At 50.7% G+C, this 24,273-nt stretch overlaps 1 protein-coding gene across 1 annotated transcript in view; it reads right to left on the bottom strand.

The window, feature by feature from the left end:
• Positions 1-22,795, bottom strand: part of FAIM2 (Fas apoptotic inhibitory molecule 2) — a 31,348-nt gene extending 8,553 nt beyond the window's left edge. The window contains exons 1-9 of the mRNA XM_077838703.1: positions 22,781-22,795; positions 19,017-19,206; positions 8,845-8,948; positions 8,027-8,091; positions 7,447-7,500; positions 4,074-4,124; positions 3,298-3,337; positions 1,885-1,922; positions 545-632 (exon numbers count right to left, since the gene is read on the bottom strand). Coding sequence (XP_077694829.1) covers positions 545-632; positions 1,885-1,922; positions 3,298-3,337; positions 4,074-4,124; positions 7,447-7,500; positions 8,027-8,091; positions 8,845-8,948; positions 19,017-19,206; positions 22,781-22,795 — 645 coding nt within the window. The remainder of the gene's footprint in view (positions 1-544; positions 633-1,884; positions 1,923-3,297; positions 3,338-4,073; positions 4,125-7,446; positions 7,501-8,026; positions 8,092-8,844; positions 8,949-19,016; positions 19,207-22,780) is intronic.
• Positions 22,796-24,273: the final 1,478 nt, after the last annotated feature.

Here is a 24,273-nt window from a genome sequence, read left to right as displayed (position 1 = left end):
CAGACTCCAAACTCCATACCCAGCACCCATCAGACCCTGTCTCAACCCCAAGCCCCCTATCCAGCACCCATCAGACCCCACCTATACACAGCACCCTTCATACCCACACCTATACCCCAAAACCTCTCTTATAGCCCAGCACTCATCCTACCGCAAATCCTGTACCCTTAACCTTATAGCCCAGGACTCAACATACCCCACCTACACCCCAAATCCTGTAGCCTAGCACCCATCACACTCTGGACCTTATAACTCCAAATCCTATAATTATTATACAGTTCCCCACCTATATCCAATCCTTATGCACCTCAGCATTGTCATCCCACTGCACCCAAAATCCAAGACCCCCCAGGACCCATACTACAACCCCCATCCCTGTCAGACATTCCCTCCTGTACACCCCCATGGCCTTTAGCCGCTTTCCCAGATCCATACTTCCTGGCCAAACCATTTGCTGCATGAATGTCAGCTCCTCTTTCCCTACCGAGATCTCCCTCCCCACTCTGAGATGCATCCCCTGCCCAACAGGCTGGGATAGGCTCACCTTGGTCTGGAAGCTGAAGATGGTGACGGAAAGACACACCAAGGCTGTGATCCCTAGGCACAAGAGAACTGACGTGGTGTTGTAATAGCTGCAAAAGGAACACAGAAACCCCATTTCTAATTAGATCCCACAAATGGATGGAAGGAGAGAGCTAATTAGGAGCTCCCGGGGGGCTTAGCAGAGGTGTGCAGATAAAGCAAGGGTGCTAGGGTCAGGCAAACAAGCACCAGGGGTTGAGATTACCCTGCTCTTCCCATAAACAGTGACTGGGTCATTACACATATTGACAGGTTTCAGAGTAGCAGCCATGTCAGTCTGTATTCGCAAAAAGAAAAGGAGTACTAGTGGCACCTTAGAGACTAACCAATTTATTTGAGCATGGATGTTAAGTGTCCTCACACCTTCTTGTCAACTATCTAAATGGGCCATCTTGAGTCTCACTACAAAAGTTTTTTTTCTCCTGCTGAAAATAGCTCAACTTAATTAATTAGCCTCTTACAGTTGGTATGGCTACTTCCACCTTTTCATGTTGTCTCTATGTATATATAAATATATATCTTCTTACTATATGTTCCACTCTATGCATCCGATGAAGTGGGCGGTCGCCCACGAAAGCTTATGCTCAAATAAATTGGTTAGTCTCTAAGGTGCCACAAGTCCTCCTGTTCTTTTTGCATAAACAGTGGGGGTTCCTGGCTAGATAGATATGGAAAAGACTGAGAAATGACTGATGTGTGGATTCTCCTTCTGCTATAGATGGAAGAAAACTGCTGGCATGGCCAGCCTTGAGCCTGCAATTTGCTTCCCTCGATCCCTCTTTGTTCTAGCAGGAGCCTGGATCTGTTAATAGTCCTTCTGTGCTTTGCACTAAGAGAGGTGGGACTGTCCCAGAGACACTTCTTCTGCTCCCTACACAGCGGCTGGGAGAGGATGGGAATGGCAGAGCCCTGAGCCAGCATTCCCACCCCTCTCCTGACAGCACCTCCTGCTTGGAGATGCCGCAACAGGAGTGGCAGTGGACTCCCCAAAAGCCAATGCCGCTGCAACGACGCGTGGTGGCAGGCGGGCTCTCTTTGGGGCTGGAGTTGATCTGAGCTTCCCCACAGCCAGCTGTTGCCAAAACATATGGAGTTCACACCGGCTTCCTCCGGAGGTCGCAGCTGGTGTCAAAGGAAGGGTCAGGTTTTGCTTGGCTATGTTAGCAGCTCAGAAAGGAACAAAGGGCCGGTGTCGCTCAGATCATTTTAACGTGGGAAGCCAAGGCAGAGGGCTGCAGGGAAGAGCTGGGACGTGGAGCCAAAATAAGGAAAAGAAATCTGATGCCTAACGGATTGACCTACCTGGAGAGCATTCCAGTGAGATAGGACATGGAGAGAGTCTAGGGATGGGGGGGAGAAAGAGAAACCGTTAGTACTAGGAGACGCACTTAGTTACTCCATGAATAATTACTCAGAGATGTCCCATAATTGTCCTTCATGGAGGCAGGGGGGTGAAGGCAGAATGGTGGTCTTGCAGAAGGCTTTCCAGTTCCCTTGGCCACTAAGGCTGTAGGCTTCGTCCAGGCCTATCCCAGTGGTGAGGCTACTTGTAGGTCGGCCGGTTGCCTGGTTTTCAACTGGAAAGTCAGGTTGAAAAGGGGACCTTACAGTGTCCGGTCAGATCTATTGACTGGACACCCACAGTCCGGTTACTGCACGTAGAAGAGGTGGAGAGACACCGGGTCACCACCCGCTCCAGCCCCTATTCATCCAGGGCTGCCTCCTGCCTTCGTTGGGTGGCTGCAGCTCCCAGCCCCGACTCTGCAGGCAAGTCCCTCCTGACCCGGGAAGGGGTGGGTGGGAAGGGAAAAGCAGCGAGTGACTGGGGGAAGGGGGAAGAGGAGTGGACGAGGGTGGGGCCTCAGGGGAAGAGCTGGGGCAAGGACAGGGCTTTGGGGGGGAAGAGGTGGGGCAGGGGTGGGGCCTCAGGAGGAAAAGGGGGGCAAGGGAGGTTCCGGCACTCCTGCTGGAGTGTCCAGTTTTTAAATATGACCGTGTCGGCAACCCTAGTTATGTGGACCACTTAGGAGTCACGGAGGGGCAGCAGAAGCTATTCCGACCCAGAAACCGGAGTTGGCAGCTGCGATGGGTCGGTGCTGCAATCCCACAGGCTGGGAACCAAGATGAAACTGGCATTCCTGAATCTGGCCCCATTTTGCTCCCCATCCGCCCCCTCAGCTACGGCGGCGCTGCAAGCTGCATTTGCTTACTACGGACAGATGCTCGGCTCCGTCCAGAGACAGGCACCCATTTATTGCAGACGTCTTTCAGTTCCTCCAGTCGTGGCAGCCAGCGTGGTCAAGAAGGCAGCGAAACCTCTTTAACAGGTGCCCTAATGGAGACTGTTTCTGGATGATGGATGCTAACCTTCTAAGCGGGGTTTAAGAGGGTACATCCCAATGCGTAGGGCTAAGAATGATGCTTTCATAGTTCCACATGGCTGCATGGGACCCAGATACCCCTCTGCCCCACTGGGCCAGCCTCCTCCTAAATTTTATTTATTTATTTTTTTTACAGAGCCCCCCCCCCCCCCCCCATCTCAATTTATCTAGTTCTACCAGCAGGGATTGAGTTTAAGGTAGCAATTACTGGGCCAATCTCTACAGCCTGTGTGAACAAGATGATCCTAATGGTCCCTTCTGGAGGCCTTAATCTCTGTGAAATTGACGACACTCCAAAAGGGCAGGTCAGTTACCGTGCAGGTACGCTACTTACAAAGATACTCAAGAGGATCAGGTTCCATGGAAAGTACCTCCTGCAAGTGAGGTGAAAAGAGCCAGTCAGCAACACTATCCAAAGAACAGAGTGGTTTAAAGGCATTGCATAAGGGGTTGCATAACACGAATTACATAATTAATTAGACGTGCAGCACATGCCGGTGAGGCAACGGGACGTTAATTCTGCTGGGTAACTATAGCGCTGCGCCCAGGGGACTGCTACGTTGCAACACAGATGGATCCGCTTTATTACAGCGAAGCAACCAGGAATCCCCAGCTCTGGGACAAGACGGCAGCGTTTTCACCGTATAATAATAAACAGCATCTATGGCGGTGCATCACCGAGATGCAACAGCATCACCTCTGCTATTACAGTCACAATCCAACTTTGACTTTTCCTCCCAAGTTGCAGCTCTGACCCAGCGACTTGCAACTGCCCCGTGTGTCAGCACACAACCACGCCATGCGCCAACGCACAACTGCTCCGTGCACCAGCTCACAGCTGCATCATGTCTGCTGGCTAGGAGCACGTGGCCCCCGTGAATCTCTGGCAAGGAGACATAACTGCATTACCCCTGCTATACCGCCGCACTCAGACATGCCTGCAACACCTCTGCTACAGACAGTGCAGAATCTGGGCTGCGTCTGCTCGGAGATACAACTTTGGCTTGTGCTGCAGCCCATGAGTCAGGAACATACGGGATTGGAGCCGTGATAGGAAAGCACCAGTACGTCAGTTCGTTGGGTTGTTTAAAGCAGAAGGAAGTATTTTACCTGGGTCCGGAGCAGCAAGCCAGGATCAAGTATGTCACAAAGAACACTGCACTGTGAGAAAGAAGAGAGACACACAGGATGGGTGACGGAGGAAGAACCTGATGTTGAATGCGGTTAACATGGGAGAGGGAGCGCTCTCGGGCTTGATTGTTCCTGCTGCGTTTTGCTGCTGACGCACCAGGGTGCTATACAGCCGAACTCCCTTAGAACACCCTGGGAAATGGCTTTACCATCCAGATCCAGATTGGAGAAAGGAGGAGGTTTAAGGCCTATTCTTAGGGTACGTCTACACTGCAGAAAGAGCGCCACGGCAGCACGTCTCAGAACCCAGGTCAGCTGACTCGACTTCTGCTACGGGGCTCAACAGAGCAGTGTGACCATCCCTGCTTGGGCTGGAGCCCAGGCTCTGAAACCCAGCAAGAGGGGTGGGGCTTAGAGTCCAGGCTCCAGCCTGAGCCTGAATGTCTATATTGCTATTTTAGTCCCGGAGGGCGAGCCTGAGTCAGTTGACTTAGGCTCTGAGACTCAGCACTGGCGGGGTTTTTTTTGCAGTGTAGACATACCCTACGGTATTTGTATGACATCCATTGCCCTAGTCTCCAAGTGCAACACTCCTCTGAGGCAGAACCGTGCTATAAACCCCCATTTCACAGAAGGGGAACTGGGACTCAGAGGGAGGAAGGCCCAAATCCTCAGAGGTATAGTTGGGCACCTAGTGTTAGGCACTTAAATACCTTTGAGGATCTAGGCCTATGTGACATGCTCAAGGTCACACAGGAAGTCTGTAGCAGGGCAAGAACTCAGCCCCAAGTCTCCTGAATCCCAAGTTAGTGCCCCAACCACCAGACTCTCCTTCCTTTACAATAATACATAAATAAGTAATAATAATAATAATAATAATAATAAATTCAACAAGAAAAGGAATCTGAGGGGAGAATACCGCACAGAGCCCAAAACCTTTTAAACTGGTCCACAAACCAAGCAGCCAAATTGCCAGAGAGTTGACCATCTCCAGAGCTGACCATCTCCAGAGAGTTGACCGTCTCCAGAGCTGATCACCTCCAGAGGTTGACCATCTCCAGAATTGACCACCTCCAGAGAGTTGACCCTCTCCCAGCAACAAAAGGATCCTCCATCCCTCCCCAGAGCATCACACGGCCCTGTGTTTTTCCACAGGGTCGACAGCTATCCTGTAACGATAAACCGATAACCCCTAGTGCCTCAGGCAACCCAGCGGTAGGTGAGAAGGCAGGTTCCAAAGGCATTGATGGTAATCAGAAAACTGGCCGCTCATGTGTCTAATAAATAAGGAACGTGAACGGGGAGGCAAACCTCACAGTCTTTGATAAATGCACCATTGATAGATCTGTGGTCTGGTCCTGCAGGAAGAAGCCACAGAAAGTGCTGGGGACTGGAATAATCATGGAAGAGTGGAAGGAGGCTTCCCACAGACAGAGGGGGAGGGGGAGAGAGAGAGAGAGAGGGCCTGATTCTCATTACCCTCAGGCCTCATTCTGCCTCTCTGGCAGTATGAACGGACCTTTAAGAGGGTGGACTTTACAATCACACCACCGTAAGGCCCCTTTCCACCGCCAGAGCGGTGTAACGGGATCTTAGTATATATGGGAATCAGACCCAGAGGGAATAAATAAAGCAACAGGATCAATAGAATGGATAGCGGAGAGACATGATGTGTGGGTGGATGGAAGGAAGGAAGGAAGAAAAGAAAGAATAGATAAGTAGAGTGGAGGAAAGGAAAGGAAAGGAAAGGAAAGGAAAGGAAAGGAAAGGAAAGGAAAGGAAAGACAGAAGTTCCATGATCCAGGATCCTTTCCCCAAAGTAGGGGTTGCAAAAGAACACTGACTGGCGTCAGGTATGTTCCCTGAATTGCGAGGGAAGAATATGGACAAATGAGGAGGCCAGGAGATGGAAAGGCAGCTGGAGAGATATCTGGGGAACCTGCCTTGATCAAAAGTATGGGTCCTAATTAGAAGCTCAGATCTGGAACAGGATCTGAATCCACACTTCTCAAAAGGGGCTCTCTCAGATCTACCAAACCTTGCTCCCAGTGCTAAGGAGAACATGTTATCCTTTAAGGGCATGAACACTGCATCATCACCAGCTTCCTCCTTCTGCTGCTATTTTGGGTCTTTCTCCAACTTTCTCTAAGCTAGTTTCTCACCTCTGGGTTTTGGGTGTGAACTAACAAGAAACAGGTTCAGCGTGGCCTGTTAATGGCCATTTGCATCTCACACTCCACCTGCTTAATTAACTGCCAGCATGCAGACACTAACCTTGCAGAGGACACAGGAAATGCTACATGGGCAAATATTTTTAACACCTCGGGGCTCAGCTAAAAAGATACATTCTCCATGATTATTCAGGCCGGATGACTGGTCAGCATGCGCCGTGGGTGGGATCTGAGCTTGAATCCAGTGCATTCCAATCCAGACTCATACGTACTTTTCCGTTCCTCCTTTATACTTGTTGCATTCTTTAATGGCTGACAGAAAGATAGACCTCAGCTGGTGTAAATCTGTGCATCTTTGACTTCCATTTACACCAACTGAGGATCTGGCCCCAATATGGCAACAGGCAAAGCACATGTAAGCGGCCAGGGATGTGATTTTGCAGCTAATGTAGACATACCCACACTAGCTTGACCTAACTGGCTCACTAAAAATAGCAGTGAGGACATGGGACTGCAGGGGAGGGGCCGGGGATGAACCTCCCCATCCAGGAGCTCAAAGGCTGGGCAGGACGGTCCCGCAGGCCGGATGTGGCCCGCGGGCCATAGTTTGCCCACCTCTGATCTAGTCTGACCTCCTGTTTGTGAAGGCACAGTGGAATTTTGCCACCTGGTCTTTCTCATCAATTTAAAAAGTGATAGATTATGAGTAAACTTGTCTATGGTGCCTAAGTGACTTAGGACCTCAAGTCAATGGGAGTCAGGCTTCTAAGCCACTTGGGCGCTTTTGAACATTTCACCCTGCAGCTTGGAAAATCCTCTCAGCTCTGGCTTCTACTGAATTCAGCAACACCGGTGATATTTCAAAACTGGCTGCCTGGTGGGACCTAACAATATTTTGTTTAAAGTGCCCTGCAGTACATTTGATAGCGTTAAGTGTTTTGTTTGCACTCATCTCAGCACAGCAGCAAATACTCCAGCTAAGGTTACTTTGAGGTTTCCTGTGTACACTTCTTGTTTTTCACAAGCTCATGTTTGTTCTCGTCTCAAAGGTGAATTTCCTCTCCTGCACGTGGGGTAGGTGTTCAGATGCAGCAGCAGGCTCTAAAAATGCCTCCAAATAAACTCAGCCATACACAATCGGCTCTACCATTTCTGAATGGGAAAAGGCATTAGATACTTACTAGGAAGCCCAGTACCAGGCTGGGTTTGACTGGACATAACCTTTGACTGGCTCACTGCAGGAGAAAGAGAAAGAAAAGTGTGGGGGGGTCATTCACGGGACACGGAACAGCAATCACTTCACAGTCAAGTTGCTGAACTTTTCCAAGTGACGGTGATCTAGTATGGGATCTAAATGTAATTTGATCTATGCGCACCCAAAACACTAAGTTATCCGAGCTACAGGGAGCCTGAGACCTGCTTACTTGAGTATAGATAAGCTACTCCCCAAGGGAAAGATACCCGCATATCTGGGGCTGACTTGACAATGCTCAAGGGAAAAATATCCAGGTATCAGAGTGACAGATAACGCTCAATAAAATGATACACGGGTATCAATGCCAGTTAATACCCATGGAAAAGATTTCCAGGTACCTGAGTGACGGACAGCACTCAAGGGAAAGTTATCCAGGTAGCCAAGTAACTGATAATGACCAAGTGAAAGCTACTCAAGGACCTGAGTGACCGATACCCAAGGAAAAGATACCGATGTGCACAAGTAAGACGTCAGAGCTGAGGATTGTTGCTAACTCAGAAACCTACCAGAAGGTGAAGAGAGCCACAATGCTGACTGTGACAGACAGCTGGAGCATAAGAATGGCATAGACCTGAAACGAGAAACCACAGCATCTTGTCAGTGCGGGTCAACAGTCACGCCTGGCTAGAGGCAGACTCCGCCCCCATGCTCCCCTATGGAAGGAGGCTGGAGCCTCCGCTGATGGAAATCCTCGGTCAGCTCCTCAGGTGATGTACGTGGCTCCATTGACATCAATTGGGCTGTGTGATTTACACCGACTGGCAATCTGGCCCATTGCTTTCAATGGAGCGACACCAATTTACACCAGCTGGGGATCTGGCCCCATTGACTTCACTGGAGCTCCACGGATTTACCCCAGTTGGGGGTCAGATCCATTGACTTCAATGGAGCTATGCTGATTGACGCCATCTGGCCCAGGAACCATTTTGCTGCCCTAATACTCCTGAAGAACATGTGTTCCAAACGCGTGATGGAGACGGCCCTGCGGTATGGATCCAACAGGACACCGTTAATTAACCATTCGGGGCTCACCCTCCACAGTGGGCAGAGGTGGGCCTGAGCCAGGCAGCTCAGACGCAGATCTGAACGTGCCCCGATTGACATTAGCATTAAGGCCCTGCAGCACGGCGCTCACTGGGTCTCACCAGCCTGAGCCATCCAAGCCCTGCACCAGGCTAGCGCATCATTGCGCTGGCAGGGACCGTGGAGCTGTGTCTTACTTCATTCTCCCCCGCCGCCTCCCCGCCTCCTCTTGGGGCCCATTAGCTTCAGCCAGGGTTTGGCGCATCCCTACATAAGCTTGGGAGGCTGTCCCAGGTGGTACCTTTCTGACGAACACTCTGCGCACATTTCTGTCATCCCAGTTGAAGGTCGTGAGTAGCTCCGTGTCCCCTGGGTACCCTCCACTGCCGTAGTTTGGGCTGGCACCTGGAAAGAGAAAGGCACATCAGATGACACCTCCCAGCTTTGCTCCTCACCCCAACTGTGCCCTGCCTCTTCCCCAGGGGGCACTGGGGTGTTGTCTGAAACCAGGGGTGGATTAAAGTTTATAGCAGGCCTGGATTACCCCCCACACACACACAAACCTCAAGGTTTCCTACACACATTGGACCGCCAGCCTAGGGAGATACTTCTGCTAGGCATCCCAGCTTAGACCCTGTCTTCCTGAGCCCTTGATCTTCCTACCCAGCCAACCATATCAAGGACATCTTCCTGTGGCTTTGACTCCGAATTATCCACTGCCTCCCAATCCTGCCTGAGCTCAGATCCTACCTCAGTCCATGTCTGGCCTGAGACACAAATCAAGACCGAAGGAAAGGGCAAGAGAAAAAAAGACTCTTCCCCAGGAGCTCCTAGCTGAGAGGCACAAGCGTTTTGCTGTCCACGCTCCAACAGTGTTAAGGGCCACTCTGCAGAGGAGGAGAACTAAAGGCGCAGATCTCCTGGGAGCTGCCCTGCCCTGGCCCGAAAGGATCGGAACAGTAGCATGCCCCCCTGCAACAACTGCATATGCTAGGGTGTGGGCGGGCAGGACTTAATGCAGAGCCACCGGTCGCCTTCCGGAGCTTGACTTCCCTCTCCCTTGTAACGCACCCCGAGGCAGAGAAATCAGGTGCCAACCAGGAGCTGTGGGACATGACCGGCCTGCCTGGCATCTTTCGTTCAGCAGAAGGAAAGAGTCCCTTCAACAGGACGTTGGACAAACTGGCTACTGGGAGACATTTCAGCTGCTGTGTGTTGTGGGGATGGGGATCTCAAAGCCGAGCGAGGCAACTCCTCATGCTCCCCAAGGATGAGCCCCAGGTCACCTTCTCTTGTACCACATTTGGGTGGGGGTCCCACAGAAGAAGAAATGGCCCCATACACCCTTGTGCCTCAGCCCACGGAGGGAGTCCTGGAGCAGAAATGCTTACGTCATACAGTGACCCACTCCGCAGATGGGAGCCCTGGAGAACACTGCCCACCCAATTATCTTTACCTGAACTCGGGCATGGCGAGAGGGCATTAGGCCACCATTGCACTCTGTATTCTGGGACTGTGCAGGGCTCTGCCCAGTCTCAGTATATATTAGAGCAGCCTTTGGGCTACCCTAACCTCTCATGGCTCCCTATAGGCTCTGAAAAAGAGATAATTGTCACAGCATAGTGTCCTCTGGCCAAGCTCCCTACCCACCTCCTAAGCTGGCGAAGCCCTCCACAAAAGCAGATTCTCAGGGGGTAGTTTAAACCCACTGTGAGTCCACTTTACATTGCCGGAGAGGCATAAAATGGCCTTTGATGAGCTGAGCACTGGGCCCTGTATTCTCCGTGGTCTGTAACTGTTAGAAAGGGAATACCTTTCTGGAAACCTTCCCCTTCCTCCCCTTTGAGCATGGAAAGTTTTAAGTCTGTTAAGTGAGCAGTTTGGGAGTTGCCGAATGTGACAACATAAACGGTCACAATCCACTGTAATAAAAAAAAAAAAAAAAAAAAAAAAAAAAAAAGCAGCTGTTGATTAACGAAGCCACAACTCAAAAATAGAAAAGAAAAAGTGTGTCCCCGTTCTGGTTCAACAAACTCAGCTGAAGAGCCGTTAACCTCGGAACACTGGCTGCAATGGCCACTGAGGCCAGACGAGTTCTGCCACGCCAGGAGATCAATGGTCCACTTGAAGGCTGCTCCAGGACCTGACCGTCGGGCTGTATCCTGCGGCTTGGGGGTAGACAACGGGGGACGGGGGGGACGAATGGATTGAAAAGTCGGGGGAGGAGCGGGGAAATGTGTCCGGGCGGACAGAAAACGAGCCTTTTTTGAAAAAGTTCGGCAAGTCGAAAAGTGAAAAGAAAAAATGTGTTTGTATCCAACAAACTGGTTTGTCTCGATCCAGTCAAAACATTTTTCGTGCTTTTGAACTGGTTTTTAATGAAATCAAAAGAAAGTTTCAAACGTGTCCGGGGCGGGGGGGGCAGCAGCTCTTGAACAGCAAACAAGAGGCGGAGCAGAATCCTGTTTCTGGGGTGAATTTATAGAAGTGGAATCCAGTTATCCAAACTGGAAGTGTGGCCAAGACACGGGGTGAACTATGTCATGGGATCTTTAATAGCTACCCTGAGGCCTCAGATTATACCCTTACTTTCCAGCCATGGCCGGAAGCCTCACCTTTCACTGAATGTTAAATACTCCCACATGGATGCATCTGCCCTGTCACCCACAGCACTCTGCTAAACTAGCTCTGGAATCCCCTGGCGCTGTCTAATGGCCTGAGATTAACAGGTGCCTCCCTCACTTCTTGTGACAGCCCATTTCCCTGGAGATAACTTCATCCCAGAGGCACAGACGGCTTTTTCAAGGAGGGCCTCTGCCCTGCCCCTGGTGTGAGTTACACACAGGGAGGCTGACTGACTCGCCCACAGTCATGGAGATCAGAGAGAACCCAGGTCCCTTACTGCCTTCTACACCTTTTCCGAAACCACCTGCGTGGAGAGCTCTTCATTAAGAGGCCCTTTTTGCCTATAAGGACACCCAAACAGGGAAGACTATTTCACTAGGAGGGGGGTGAAGCACTGGAATGGGTTACCGAGGGAGGTGGTGGAATCTCCATCCTTAGAGATTTTTAAGGCCCGGCTTGACAAAGCCCTGGCTGGGATGATTTAGTTGGGGATGGTCCTGCTTTGAGCAGGGGGTTGGACTAGATGACCTCCTGAGGTCTCTTCCAACCCTGATATTCTATGATTCTATGATTCTTCTATGATTCTAAAACCAAACCTGCCTCGTGGATCATCACTGAGGTTTAGTGCACATGAGCCAGGCCTGCAGCAAATGTCACCCCTGATGTATGGGAAGGTTAAGAGCAGGGAAATCCTCAGATACATGGGACTATCTGGATGACTGAGTTGACAGTAGGGGGCAGGAGGTGATGTAACAGTAGCCGTGGCAACCAGTGATGCTGTTGCAGAATAATAATCCTTAGCTCTTATCATCACTAGATCTCAAAGCACTTTGTAAAGGAGGTCAGTATCATTATCCCCATTTTACAGATGAGGAAACTGAGGGAGGGGAAGTGACTTGTTTGAGTCACCCAGCCGACCAGTGGCAGAGCCAGGAATAGACCCTGGGCATCCTGAGTCTCAGTCCAGTGTTCTAGCCACTAGGCAATGCCATCTAGTGAGAGAGGGTCAGGGATAACCGAAATGGGGAAACTGAGGCACAGAACAGGCCTACAAGTCAAGTTTAGAATTCAGTCATCTCTGGCTCCCAGCTCTGTGCTCAAACCATTAGTCCATCCTATACTGTACATCAGATCAGGTAGACAGAGTGAGAAATACCATAATTAGACAGATACATAGGCAGGCAGGCACATACAGAGACAATGATGATAGAGAAGTACCATGAATGCCAGAGGCTGATCAATCTCACATAATTCACTGAGATGTAAATACGATAAGTGAGTTGACTGGAAGCCGATGGCACTGTTGATAATAATCACGGTGTGGACAGATGACAAAAATCTTGTAGCTGGTGAGAGGGGCTGGTGCTGAGAAGGAAGTGTTTACCAAGAGATTAAGAGCATACTGCACCTCTCTAGCACCTCCCAGGGAAATGGAGAGAGTCGCTGGCACTGAGAAGGAAGTGTTTACCAAGAGATTACCAAGGCCATATTGCATCTCCCTAGCCCGGCCCACCCAAAGAAGCTTACAAGAAGTGGAAGGTTGGACATATGACCAGGGAAGAGTATAAAAATATTGCTCGGGCATGTAGGAATGAAATCAGGAGGGCCAAATCGCACCTGGAGCTGCAGCTAGCGAGAGATGTTAAGAGTAACAAGAAGGGTTTCTTCAGGTATGTTGGCAACAAGAAGAAAGCCAAGGAAAGTGTGGGCCCCTTACTGAATGAGGGAGGCAACCTAGTGACAGAGGATGTGGAAAAAGCTAATGTACTCAATGCTTTTTTTGCCTCTGTTTTCACTAACAAGGTCAGCTCCCAGACTGCTGCGCTGGGCATCACAAAATGGGGAAGAGATGGCCAGCCCTCTGTGGAGATAGAGGTGGTTAGGGACTATTTAGAAAAGCTGGACGTGCACAAGTCCATGGGGCCGGACGAGTTGCATCCGAGAGTGCTGAAGGAATTGGCGGCTGTGATTGCAGAGCCATTGGCCATTATCTTTGAAAACTCGTGGCGAACCGGGGAAGTCCCGGATGACTGGAAAAAGGCTAATGTAGTGCCAATCTTTAAAAAAGGGAAGAAGGAGGATCCTGGGAACTACAGGCCAGTCAGCCTCACCTCAGTCCCTGGAAAAATCATGGAGCAGGTCCTCAAAGTATCAATCCTGATGCACTTGCATGAGAGGAAAGTGATCAGGAACAGCCAGCATGGATTCACCAAGGGAAGGTCATGCCTGACTAATCTAATCGCCTTTTATGATGAGATTACTGGTTCTGTGGATGAAGGGAAAGCAGTGGATGTATTGTTTCTTGACTTTAGCAAAGCTTTTGACACGGTCTCCCACAGTATTCTTGTCAGCAAGTTAAGGAAGTATGGGCTGGATGAATGCACTATAAGGTGGGTAGAAAGCTGGCTAGATTGTCGGGCTCAACGGGTAGTGATCAATGGCTCCATGTCTAGTTGGCAGCCGGTATCAAGTGGAGTGCCCCAAGGGTCGGTCCTGGGGCCGGTTTTGTTCAATATCTTCATAAATGATCTGGAGGATGGTGTGGATTGCACTCTCAGCAAATTTGCGGATGATACTAAACTGGGAGGAGTGGTAGATACGCTGGAGGGGAGGGATAGGATACAGAAGGACCTAGACAAATTGGAGGATTGGGCCAAAAGAAATCTGATGAGGTTCAATAAGGATAAGTGCAGGGTCCTGCACTTAGGATGGAAGAATCCAATGCACCGCTACAGACTAGGGACCGAATGGCTAGCAGCAGTTCTGCGGAAAAGGACCTAGGGGTGACAGTGGACGAGAAGCTGGATATGAGTCAGCAGTGTGCCCTTGTTGCCAAGAAGGCCAATGGCATTTTGGGATGTATAAGTAGGGGCATAGCGAGCAGATCGAGGGACGTGATCGTTCCCCTCTATTCGACATTGGTGAGGCCTCATCTGGAGTACTGTGTCCAGTTTTGGGCCCCACACTACAAGAAGGATGTGGATAAATTGGAGAGAGTCCAGCGAAGGGCAACAAAAATGATTAGGGGTCTAGAACACATGACTTATGAGGAGAGGCTGAGGAAGCTGGGATTGTTTAGCCTGCAGAAGAGAAGAATGAGGGGGGATTTGATAGCTGCTTTCAACTACCTGAAAGGGGGTTCCAAAGAGGATGGCTCTAGACTGTTCTCAATGGTAGCAGATGACAGAACGAGGAGTAATGGTCTCAAGCTGCAGTGGGGGAGGTTTAGATTGGATATTAGGAAAAACTTTTTCACTAAGAGGGTGGTGAAACACTGGAATGCGTTACCTAGGGAGGTGGTAGAATCTCCTTCCTTAGAGGTTTTTAAGGTCAGGCTTGACAAAGCCCTGGCTGGGATGATTTAACTGGGAATTGGTCCTGCTTCGAGCAGGGGGTTGGACTAGATGACCTTCAGGGGTCCCTTCCAACCCTGATATTCTATGATTCTATGATTCTATGATTCAAAGCTCTCCATGATCTTTACAAGCAATTCCGAATTTAGCTCCACAGTCCCCTCGTGTTGCAGGCAGGTGTCAACATCTGGAGGTTACAAATGAGGACACTGAAGCACAGAGAGGGGCGTAGGTGCCTAAATATCTTGCTCAAAGTCACACGGGGAACATTTGGCATAGCCAGAAATAGAACCCAGGATCCTGAGTCCCTGTCTCCCAAATGCCTCAGCCTGCAGTCCTCGCTGCTGGAAGTCCAGTAACTCTTCTGTTCTCGGCCTCAGACCCAGGGTGTGGGTAAATTCAACTCAGCCCTCCATAATCCAACGTACCACGTCTTAGCACCAGCCTATGCTACACAATGCACCTCCAATGTCACTCACAGCAAGCTCAGGGATTGGATTTGCCAAACCCAGTCAACCATCTAGATTCATAGATATTAAGGTGAGAAGGGACCATTATGAATGTCTAGTCTGACCTCCTGCACAACACAAGCCACAGAATCTCACCCACCAACTCCTGCAATAAACCTCTCACCTATGTCTGAGCTATTGAAGTCCTCAAATCATGGTTTAAAGACCTCAAGGCGCAGAGAATCCTCCAGCCAGTGACCCGTGCCCCATGCTACAGAGGAAGGCTAAAAACCCCCAGGGCCTCTTCCAATCTGCTCTGGAGAAAAATTCCTTCCTGACCCCAAATATGGCGATCAGCTGAACCCTGAGCATGTGGGCAAGATTCACCAACCAGATACCCAGGAAAGAATTCTCTGTAGTAACTCAGATCCCACCCCCTCTAACATCCTATCACAGGCCATTGGGCCTATTTACCATGAATATTTAAAGATCAATTAATTGTCTAGTCTGTATCCCAGCTCCCACCAGTGGGCTTAGTGCCCATGGCATCATGGGAAGGTGAAAAACACCACTTTGCACGGAGCCTCTTGTGCAATGCCATGTGGTCCACAGGGAGCCCTCAAGAACAGCTGTTGTCATATGCTCTGCGGCCTGAAGTGCTGTTACCCTTGTAATTCTCTTATGTTGTGCACATGTTATGAATGGTCTATTATTTTAGAATCCCGGTCTCAAGGATACCCCCTGTGACAGTGAGTTCCAAAGGTTTAAACCCCCTTGTCAACGTGTGCCCTGCCCCCGGTTCCAGAGGCAGTGCTCGCCCACTGGGAGCCCTAAGCAGGAATATTCTCGAGGGAGGCCCCACACGCAAGACATAAAAAAGCAGATGGGGTCCCCCCTTGAGTTGCTCAGGGCCCTCAGCAATTGCTTAGTCTGCTTATGCCTAGCGCCGGCTCTGCCCGCCCACCCCCGCCTCCATGCCAGAGAGGACATGAGTCTGTTACAGCTGCCAGCTCAGGCTATACAGACTCACCTGGTTAGCCCTGTTCTGTCTCTGCTGGGTTGGCCACAGCCATCACACAAGAGTGTCAAGCACCACAGCTTCATATCTCCCCAAAGAGCTTCTCCTCTCCTCCTTCTTTCCCTCACTGCCACCTGCCCTGTCATCCAGGCTTGCAAGCTCACCTCCCAATGGTCCTCATACAGCTCCTCTTACCCTGCAATCTGAACTCCTCGTAGAATCATAGAAGATTAGGGTTGGAAGAGACCTCAAGAGGTCATCTAGTCCCAATCCCCTGCTCAAAGCAGGACCAACCCCAACTAAATCATCCCAGCCAGGGCTTTGTCAAGCCGGGCCTTAAAAACCTCTAAGGAAGGAGATTCTACCACCTCCCTAGGGAACCCATTCCAGTGCTTCACCACCCTCCTAGTGAAATAGTGTTTCCTGATATCCAACCTAGATCTCCCCCACTGCAACTTGAGACCATTGCTCCTTGTTCTGTCATCTGTCACCACTGAGAATAGCCGAGCTGCATCCTCTTTGGAACGCCCCTTCAGGTAGTTGAAGGCTGCTATCAAATCCCCTCTCGCCATCTATAATGCATTTATCTTCCCAACACCGCTCCAGAGGGTGCTATATGAGCTCCAATGTACAGATGGGAAACTGAGGCACGGACAGGCTCAGCGACTTGCTCAAGGTCACCCAGGAAGGCTGTTGCAGAGCAGGGACTTGACCCAGATCCTTAGCTCACACCCTAAACACTAGGCCAGGGGTAGGCAGACTGCGGGTCAAATCTGGACCACCAGACACTTTTGAACAGACCCGGAAAACTTTTTATTTACTTGTTATCATTATTGTTATTTTTTTTATTATTATTTTCTCTGGAGCCTGGACCTTGACTATACCCTGACCAAGAAATTTGGACCTCGACAAAAAAATAATTTACCACCCCTGCACGAGGCCATCCTGCCATTTAAGCCTGCTCACCATAGGCGCCAACTCCACGGGTGGTCCAGCACCCACTGGCAACCAGCTCACTCCCACCCCCGCAGCACCTCCCATCCACCAGCCGCCCCACAGATCAACTTCCCCCGCCTCCCTCCCAGCACCTCCTGCCTGCCGTGATCAGCTCTTCCGCAATGTGCAAGAGGTGCTGGGAGGGAGGGGGAGGAGCGGGGAGGGGGCTCTCTCGGGGGAGGGGGCAGGAAGAGGTGGAGAAGAGGTGGGCTGGGGCCAGGGTGGAGCGGGGGTGAGAAGAGGCAGGGCAGGGGTGGGGACCTGGAGGAAGGGGTGGAGTGGGGGCGGGACCTGGGGCGGAGTGGGTGTTGAGCACCCTCAGGGGAAAGTACAAGCCGGAGCCCGTGCTGTTCCCTCCTTGCTTCCCAGATGCTGCCACTTCTTTCCCTGCTTTGCCCATTAACTCACTGCTTACCAAGGCAAACACTCAAAGTCAATGAGAATTTAACCTGTGTGAGAGCCTCAGGATCTGGCCACTCTGCTAATAAGGGGAACCCAGTGCTCTTGCCTATTCAAGGGCAGGGCAGGTAATGTTTGGCCTGCCACGCCAAAATAAACCAAGCCTCATCTTTGTGCGCTGCTCAGTGCCTTTAGGTTTGCCTCTAGGTACTTCGTACGTCACACAGTACCTGTCAATGCAACACAATGCAATGTCACACACACACACAGCCCGGGGATAGGATCCCCCAGCTTGCAGCCAGGCTGGGGTCAGAGAGATCAGAGAAAGAGGAAAGGGACCTGGAATAATAGGAAAGTGGTGGCCAGCAAGGGAGCTGCCAGGGAGAGGCTATGTGGGGGGGACTCCATATGATGGCACATACAACCGGGCACACAGCTGCAGCGTGGGAATCCTGCCAGGCTCATAAACTGCATGGGTCTGGAGTCGATAGATCAAAGCAATCCCCCAGTGTATTTATAACCTTGTAACTCGCAATTACAGGTTATTTATCGCCTCTCTGTTACGGACATGTTCACCGAGGCAGAAGGGGATGAGGGAGAAAGATTCAGAGGCAGTCAAGGTGCAAGTGTCACCAGGGAGCTCCAGATAAACAGCCCAGCGACTTAGTAGCCCTGTGCTTCCCTGCAGCAGGAAGTCTCCATGGACGCACCTTTACTGTCATCGGAGCCCTACTGATGCAGTTACAGGATGTAACAGAAATAATCCCCATACACACACACACCCCTGGAAATTCAACCCAAACAAGCCAGGAGTCAGATGCAGCCACCAAAGACAAGACCCGAGATTCACTATAACACAACCAGCTATTCGCTTACTAAAGAAATCAGCCCTACCAGGGGCTGTACAGTCAGGACTCCAGTTCTGTCCCCCACTCTGAGAGGGGGTAGGGCAGGGGTGGCCAACCTGAGCTTGAGAAAGAGCCAGAATTGACCAATGTACATTGCCAAAGAGCCACAGTAACACGTCAGCAGCAGCCCCCACCCCCACTCCCAGCCGCCACCCGTAGCCCTGCCGATCCGCGCCTCCCCCTCCCTCCCCGCACCTCCCGATCAGCTGTTTTGTGGCGTGCAGGAGGCTCTGGGGAGGAGCGGGGAGGAGCGAGGGCACGGCCGGCTCAGGGGAGGGCGTGGGAAGGGGTGGAGTGGGGGCAGGGCCTGTGGCAGAGCCAGGGGTTGAGCGGTGAGCACCCCCCGGCACACTGGAAAGTTGACGCCTGTAGCTCCAGCCCCGGAGTCGGGGCCCAGACAAGGAGCCGGATATTAACCGCTGAAGAGCCGCATCTGGCTCCGGAGCCACTGGCTGGCTACCCCTGCAGTAGGGTCTAGTGGTTAGAGCAGGGGAGTGGCAATCAGGACTCTTAGTTTCTATCCCCTGCTCTGAGACGGAGTAGAGTCTACTGATTCGAGCAGAGGCCTGGGGTTCAGGACTCCCGGATTCTATTTCTGGCTCTGCCACTGACTTGCTCTGTGATCTTGGCCAAGTCTCTGCACCTCAGCTTCACTCATCAGTAAAACAGGGACAATAAACTGGCCGAGTGAATTTCACAGCAATGCAGGGCAAGCGAGTACTCACTGGGATCCACATAAGCCCAGCTGGGGTGGAGGGGCACAGACGGTGGAGGGGAGAATGCCTCCGTTTTCATCCTTTCCCCTGAAGTTGCTTCCTCGTACGTCGGGGGTGCCGAGGGGGCGGTTGCATTGTCCTTCTTTTCTCCCTGTCCCTGCTGTCCCTCGGAGTTAGGAGGCTTGTTATTCACAGAGAGCTGTGTGGCAAAGAGAAATCAGGATTAAAATAGCCACAACAGAATGACAGGGAATAAGAACAACCTCACAGCTGGAACCATCAGCTGACACATCACAGATGGCAACTCATCTGTGGTTTGGGCCTAATCCAAAGCTCATCAACGTCATTGGAAATACACCCATCGGCTTCAATGGGTTTTGGATCTTGCCTTTGGGTGAATTCAGTCCGGTACACTCAGTAACATTCAGGGTTGGAAAGTGGAGGGTGAACAGAACCTCACGCCAGGCCCCATCCCAAGAGAAGGTGGAAGGAGGTCAAAATGGAGGAGGAGAGAGAGCCAATGAGGGACAGATATGGAGTGGGAGAGGCCAAAATGGAGGAGAAGAGAGGGCCAACGAGGGACATATAAGGAGAGAAGAGGGGAGCGGGAGAAGAGAAATGGAGGGAAGAAAGGGCAAACCAGGGATAGAAAGAGAGGAAAGGAGGAGAGGAAAAAAACATAAATCAGTTGGGGAGGAGACAGAGGATAATAAATTATAAGCAACGGAGCGTGAGAGGAGGCACAGCCAGTGGAAATGACTGAGGGAAAGTCTTCTGTCCATCAGAACCCTTAGAGCAGTGATAATCAGGCCTCAGGGGTTCAGGAGCCAAATTAGCAATCAACATTACCCAAAAGAGCCATAGTCGTGTGAATTCATTGCTTCGTATACAATATATATTTATTATTCTCACAGCTAAATGACTGACCACGTATTATTATTTTATCAACTACAATTGGTTAATAACATAGTAAAAGCATCCTGATTGGTTAATAACTTAGATTGGTTAATAATTAAATCACACAGTATTTTAATATCATGTGCTGGAAAGAGCCGCAGGAGACACATTAAAGAGCCACTTGTGGCTCCCAAGCCTCAGTCTGAGTCTCACTGCCTTAGGGCACCTAAAATCACTAGGCACTAGTGCTGGATGCCAAATGTGAATTAATGACCACGGGACATTTTTTTTAATTGATTTTTTTCCCTGCATTTCCTACAAAAAAGTTCACTTTTTCGACAAAGAAAAAGAAACCACCATTCCCATCACCACCACCCCCTTTTTATTTTTTACTAAAACCCAAACATTTTACCCATGAAAAATTTCATTTGGGCAAAAAAAAAAAATATCCTCCCTCCCCTCCACAAGGAAAAGGTTTAGACAAGAAAAAATCAACCAGCTCTACTTGACAGTTTTGAAAATTGTAGCCTCCATACTTTACACTGAGTAAAATTTTCAGAAACATCTCAGTAATTTAGGAACCTACGTCCTATTGAAAGTCACCTAGGGCCAGACTTGACAAAGGCATTTAGACACCTAAAGATGCAGATAGCTACCTTGTGGGATTTTCAAAAGTGACTTTCAATGGGAGTTAGGCACCTTAAATATATTTGTAGATCAGCCCTTAGGTGTTTTTTGTCCACTGTCATCAGTCTCTAAGCCAGCACTCCAGGAACTTTCTGTTTCTGTTCCCAAATGGGGCCCATACAATTGGACATGAAGCAGATCCACTTTCATCAGCAGTTTCTTTGAAACTACCATTTAAATAATAGATTTGAAGGCCAGAGAGAACCATTATGTTCATCCGTTCTGACCTCCCGCATTGCCTGGGCTAGAGAATTGCACCTAGTAATTCCTGCATCAAGCCTATAACTTCTGTGCTGGGTCAGGATTAAATATTCCTGCACCACCCCTGACGTGGCCCAGCATAGGAAGCATTCTAGCCTAGCAGACAGAGCACTGGGCTGGAACCCAGGAGAAGGCAGGTCTATTTTTAGCTCTGACCTGCTGGGTGACCTTGGGCAAGTCACATCCCCTCTGTGTGCTTGAGTTTCCCCATCTGTAAACAGGGATAATGGTACTCACCGAGTTCACAAAGCCTTCTGAAATCTGGGATTGAAAAGTGCTATATAAGTAGGTATTATTATGAGTATGATTGCTATTATTTTTAAAAGAAATCTTTCGCCATCCTAGTTGCTGAAATAATATCCTTGAATATGATAATTGAAATCAACGATAGCTTGTCATTGACTTTAAGGGAAGAAGGCTTGGGCTCATAAACAATCCCAAAATTATTAAAGAGCCAAAAATGTACCCACATAGAGAGGATATGTACCTGTATAGAGAGAGACAATGAGCACAATACAGGGCAAAGCAGCTACAGATGGTACCAGCCCATTACATGCCAGCCCCACAGTTTGCTTTGTATCCACAAACACCACTCAAAGACTACGCCAGCTCACTACGCACCAATCGCAGGCTAAGCTTGCTCCATATGCACCAGCCAACAACTAGATAAACCCAATATCAACCAATCACTGGTTGTGTCATCTCAACGTGCACCAGTCACTGGCAATCTCAACTCAGACCGCACCAATGACAGGACAGGTGAACTCAACCAATGCCAATCATTGGCTAGAAAAAGCCACTATAAATCCGTCACAGCACAACAAGAACCAATCGCCAGCCGGCAAAACCAGTATAAACCGATCAGAGATGACAACTGTCCCTCATCAACCAATGGCAGACATTGCATCAACGCCACATGAGCCAGGATGAGATGACCTCATTCAAATGGGGGAAAAGCCCACGGAAGGTGAGGAAGAGGAACAGAGTCCTTGCAAAATGGTCTTTTCATGCAATGATTTCTTGTCTAAGGAGCTGGTACCCACCCCAGCATCTACCCTCTCCTGTATTCAGACTCCCACTGCATCCCATCAGAGAGAGCATGTGGTACCGACCACATGCAGAATACTGGCTCTGACTCTCCCCCTGCCAATCAAGGAGCATCCTTGCCATAGTGACCCAGAAAGAAAACATATCTCGCTGTCCCAGGACAGACCTCTTGCTGGTTATGTAACCTCTGGATACATATCGGCCGGGGGTTATGTAACCAGCTCATATGGGGCTGCAGCACAGACAGCGGGGTAGCTGGCCACCATCTACATCTAGGCAGCCACTGATCTGGTACATACAGTGACAGCACATCATGTCCGTGTGGGCTCAGAACTAAAACTCAGCCAGAGAGAATCCTGCAGCCCAGAAGTATCCAAGATTATATATATATGTGGTAACCAGAGGATGCTGCATTGCCATGGCAACTGATTTCTCGACGGAGGGGTGGGTGGGTGGGAAAGCACAACCCCCTTCCCCCCACCCCCATTCCATTAATTACATGCCAGGGGACGAGGAGTTATACCTTCTCCTTTTTAGCCAACCTGCTGGTGGTACAGAAAAAATAACCTTCACAAAGCGCCAGGATGGATCTCAACTCGGCACGGGCAGGATACCATGGGGCTATGCACAAATACAGACTGTATCGGGACACTCACCCTATAACCTCCCGGTGATATAACCCTCCACTCCATTTCCCTGCCGGATCCCTTCTGTTATAGGCCCCCGACTCATGCACGATGCAGCAGGGCAGTGCAAGGACGCCCAGGTCTCGGCTCCATCTCAACGCTACGATCTTTATTCCGTGGGCCGAAAGAGTCCCATTCCCCCTTTGCAAAGTTTGGGGGTAGAAAGGTTAGCCTGGTGTTTGGGTCCCGACCTACCTTCCCTTGGGTCATCGTGCCTCACGGATGACGCTCTCCTGCTTGGGACACCGACAGCTGGGCACCAACCCTTGTGCAGAGCTCTAGGAGCAGCAGAGAGAGAACGCCTCTTGCCTCTCTTGTGCCCGCCTGGTGATAGGTTTGCTCGCTGCAGTCAAGCCAGCCTGTGCTGATGCTCTTACGTTCCAGCAACATCCACCGAGCTACCAGTCTGCTGGAGAAAGGACTGTACCATTTCCACTCCACAGGACGGGGGAAGGAAGCCAGGCAAAAAGGGGGGAGGATGCAATCACGTGCCAGGACAAAATCCACCCAGCAAGTGCCAGGATGGAGCTGGGGGGGGGGGGGAGTGGAAGGATGCAGAAGGGATGCTCTTCCTGCAGCATCTCTTTCTCTGCTACATCACATCAGAGCCAATCGCAGCCCGGGGAGGAGGAGGGGGGGAGTAATTCCCCAAGGCACTGCAACACCGTCGCTAGGGTGACCAGCCCTCCAGGATTGTCCTGGCGTCTCTAGGCATTAAAGATTAATCTTTAATGAAGGATTATGTCATGTGATGAAACCTCCCCAGGAATACGTCCAGCCAAAACCAGCGGCCCTGCCAGTCGCACATGCCGTCTCCACCTGCCCTGTTGGCAGAGGGACGGACGGCTTTGGAGTGAAAGGCTCTGCTTTGCCCCTGAGCTGCTCTGGGCTCAAAGGAAGGCCAGAGACAAGCTCTATAATGTGAGACTGAGGAGTGAAATGCGCCCTGGTGCGGCTCACTTCCAGTGTCACCCCAGCCCCAGCTCTGTGACGCAGGGAGGGGATCATGAATCTCATGGCCCCCACTCACGCACCCAGTTCAAACCCGGGTCTATGGCATAGGGAGGGGATCAGGAACTTCACCGCAACGGGGTGCAACCCCCACACAGACCCCCCAACTCAGACCCAGCTCTGTGACACAGGCAGGGGGTCATGGACCCCACAGCTCAAGGGATGGAGCCCCCACTCCCAGACCCGACTCAGCCCCACCTCTGTAACGCAAGGAGGGATTCAGCTAGGACTTCACAAGCCAGGGTCGGAGCCCCCCATTCAGGGGCCCCAGCTCTGTGGCCTGCTGTGTTAGGAGCGATTGTTATTAACATGATCGATCATCTGGAGGGAAATTAGAAACAACAGAGTTTGAATGAAGACAGATGAATTCAGCTACACAGATGAATTCAACTGGACAGCTGGAATGTTCGGGGTGAGACCAAAGCTTCACCCATCACACTCCACCCCAACAAGACCTCAGTGCTGAAGGCTGTACAGCAGGGGCAGCATAACATAAGATAAGAACAGCCAGACCGGGTCAGACCAAAGGTCCATCTAGCCCAGTATCCTGTCTGCCGACAGTGGCCGATGCCAAGTGCCCCAGAGGGAATGAACAGAAGAGGTAAGCATCACGTGATCAGCATACGGTGGTCTACAGTGGCCCGATGCTATGTCGCTGCCCTGGGGTAACTCCAACC

The sequence above is a fragment of the Eretmochelys imbricata genome, chromosome 20 (genome assembly GCF_965152235.1).
Source record: "Eretmochelys imbricata isolate rEreImb1 chromosome 20, rEreImb1.hap1, whole genome shotgun sequence".
In the NCBI taxonomy this organism is placed as follows: Eukaryota; Metazoa; Chordata; order Testudines; family Cheloniidae; genus Eretmochelys; species Eretmochelys imbricata.
This window is presented reverse-complemented; position numbering and strand designations above follow the sequence as displayed.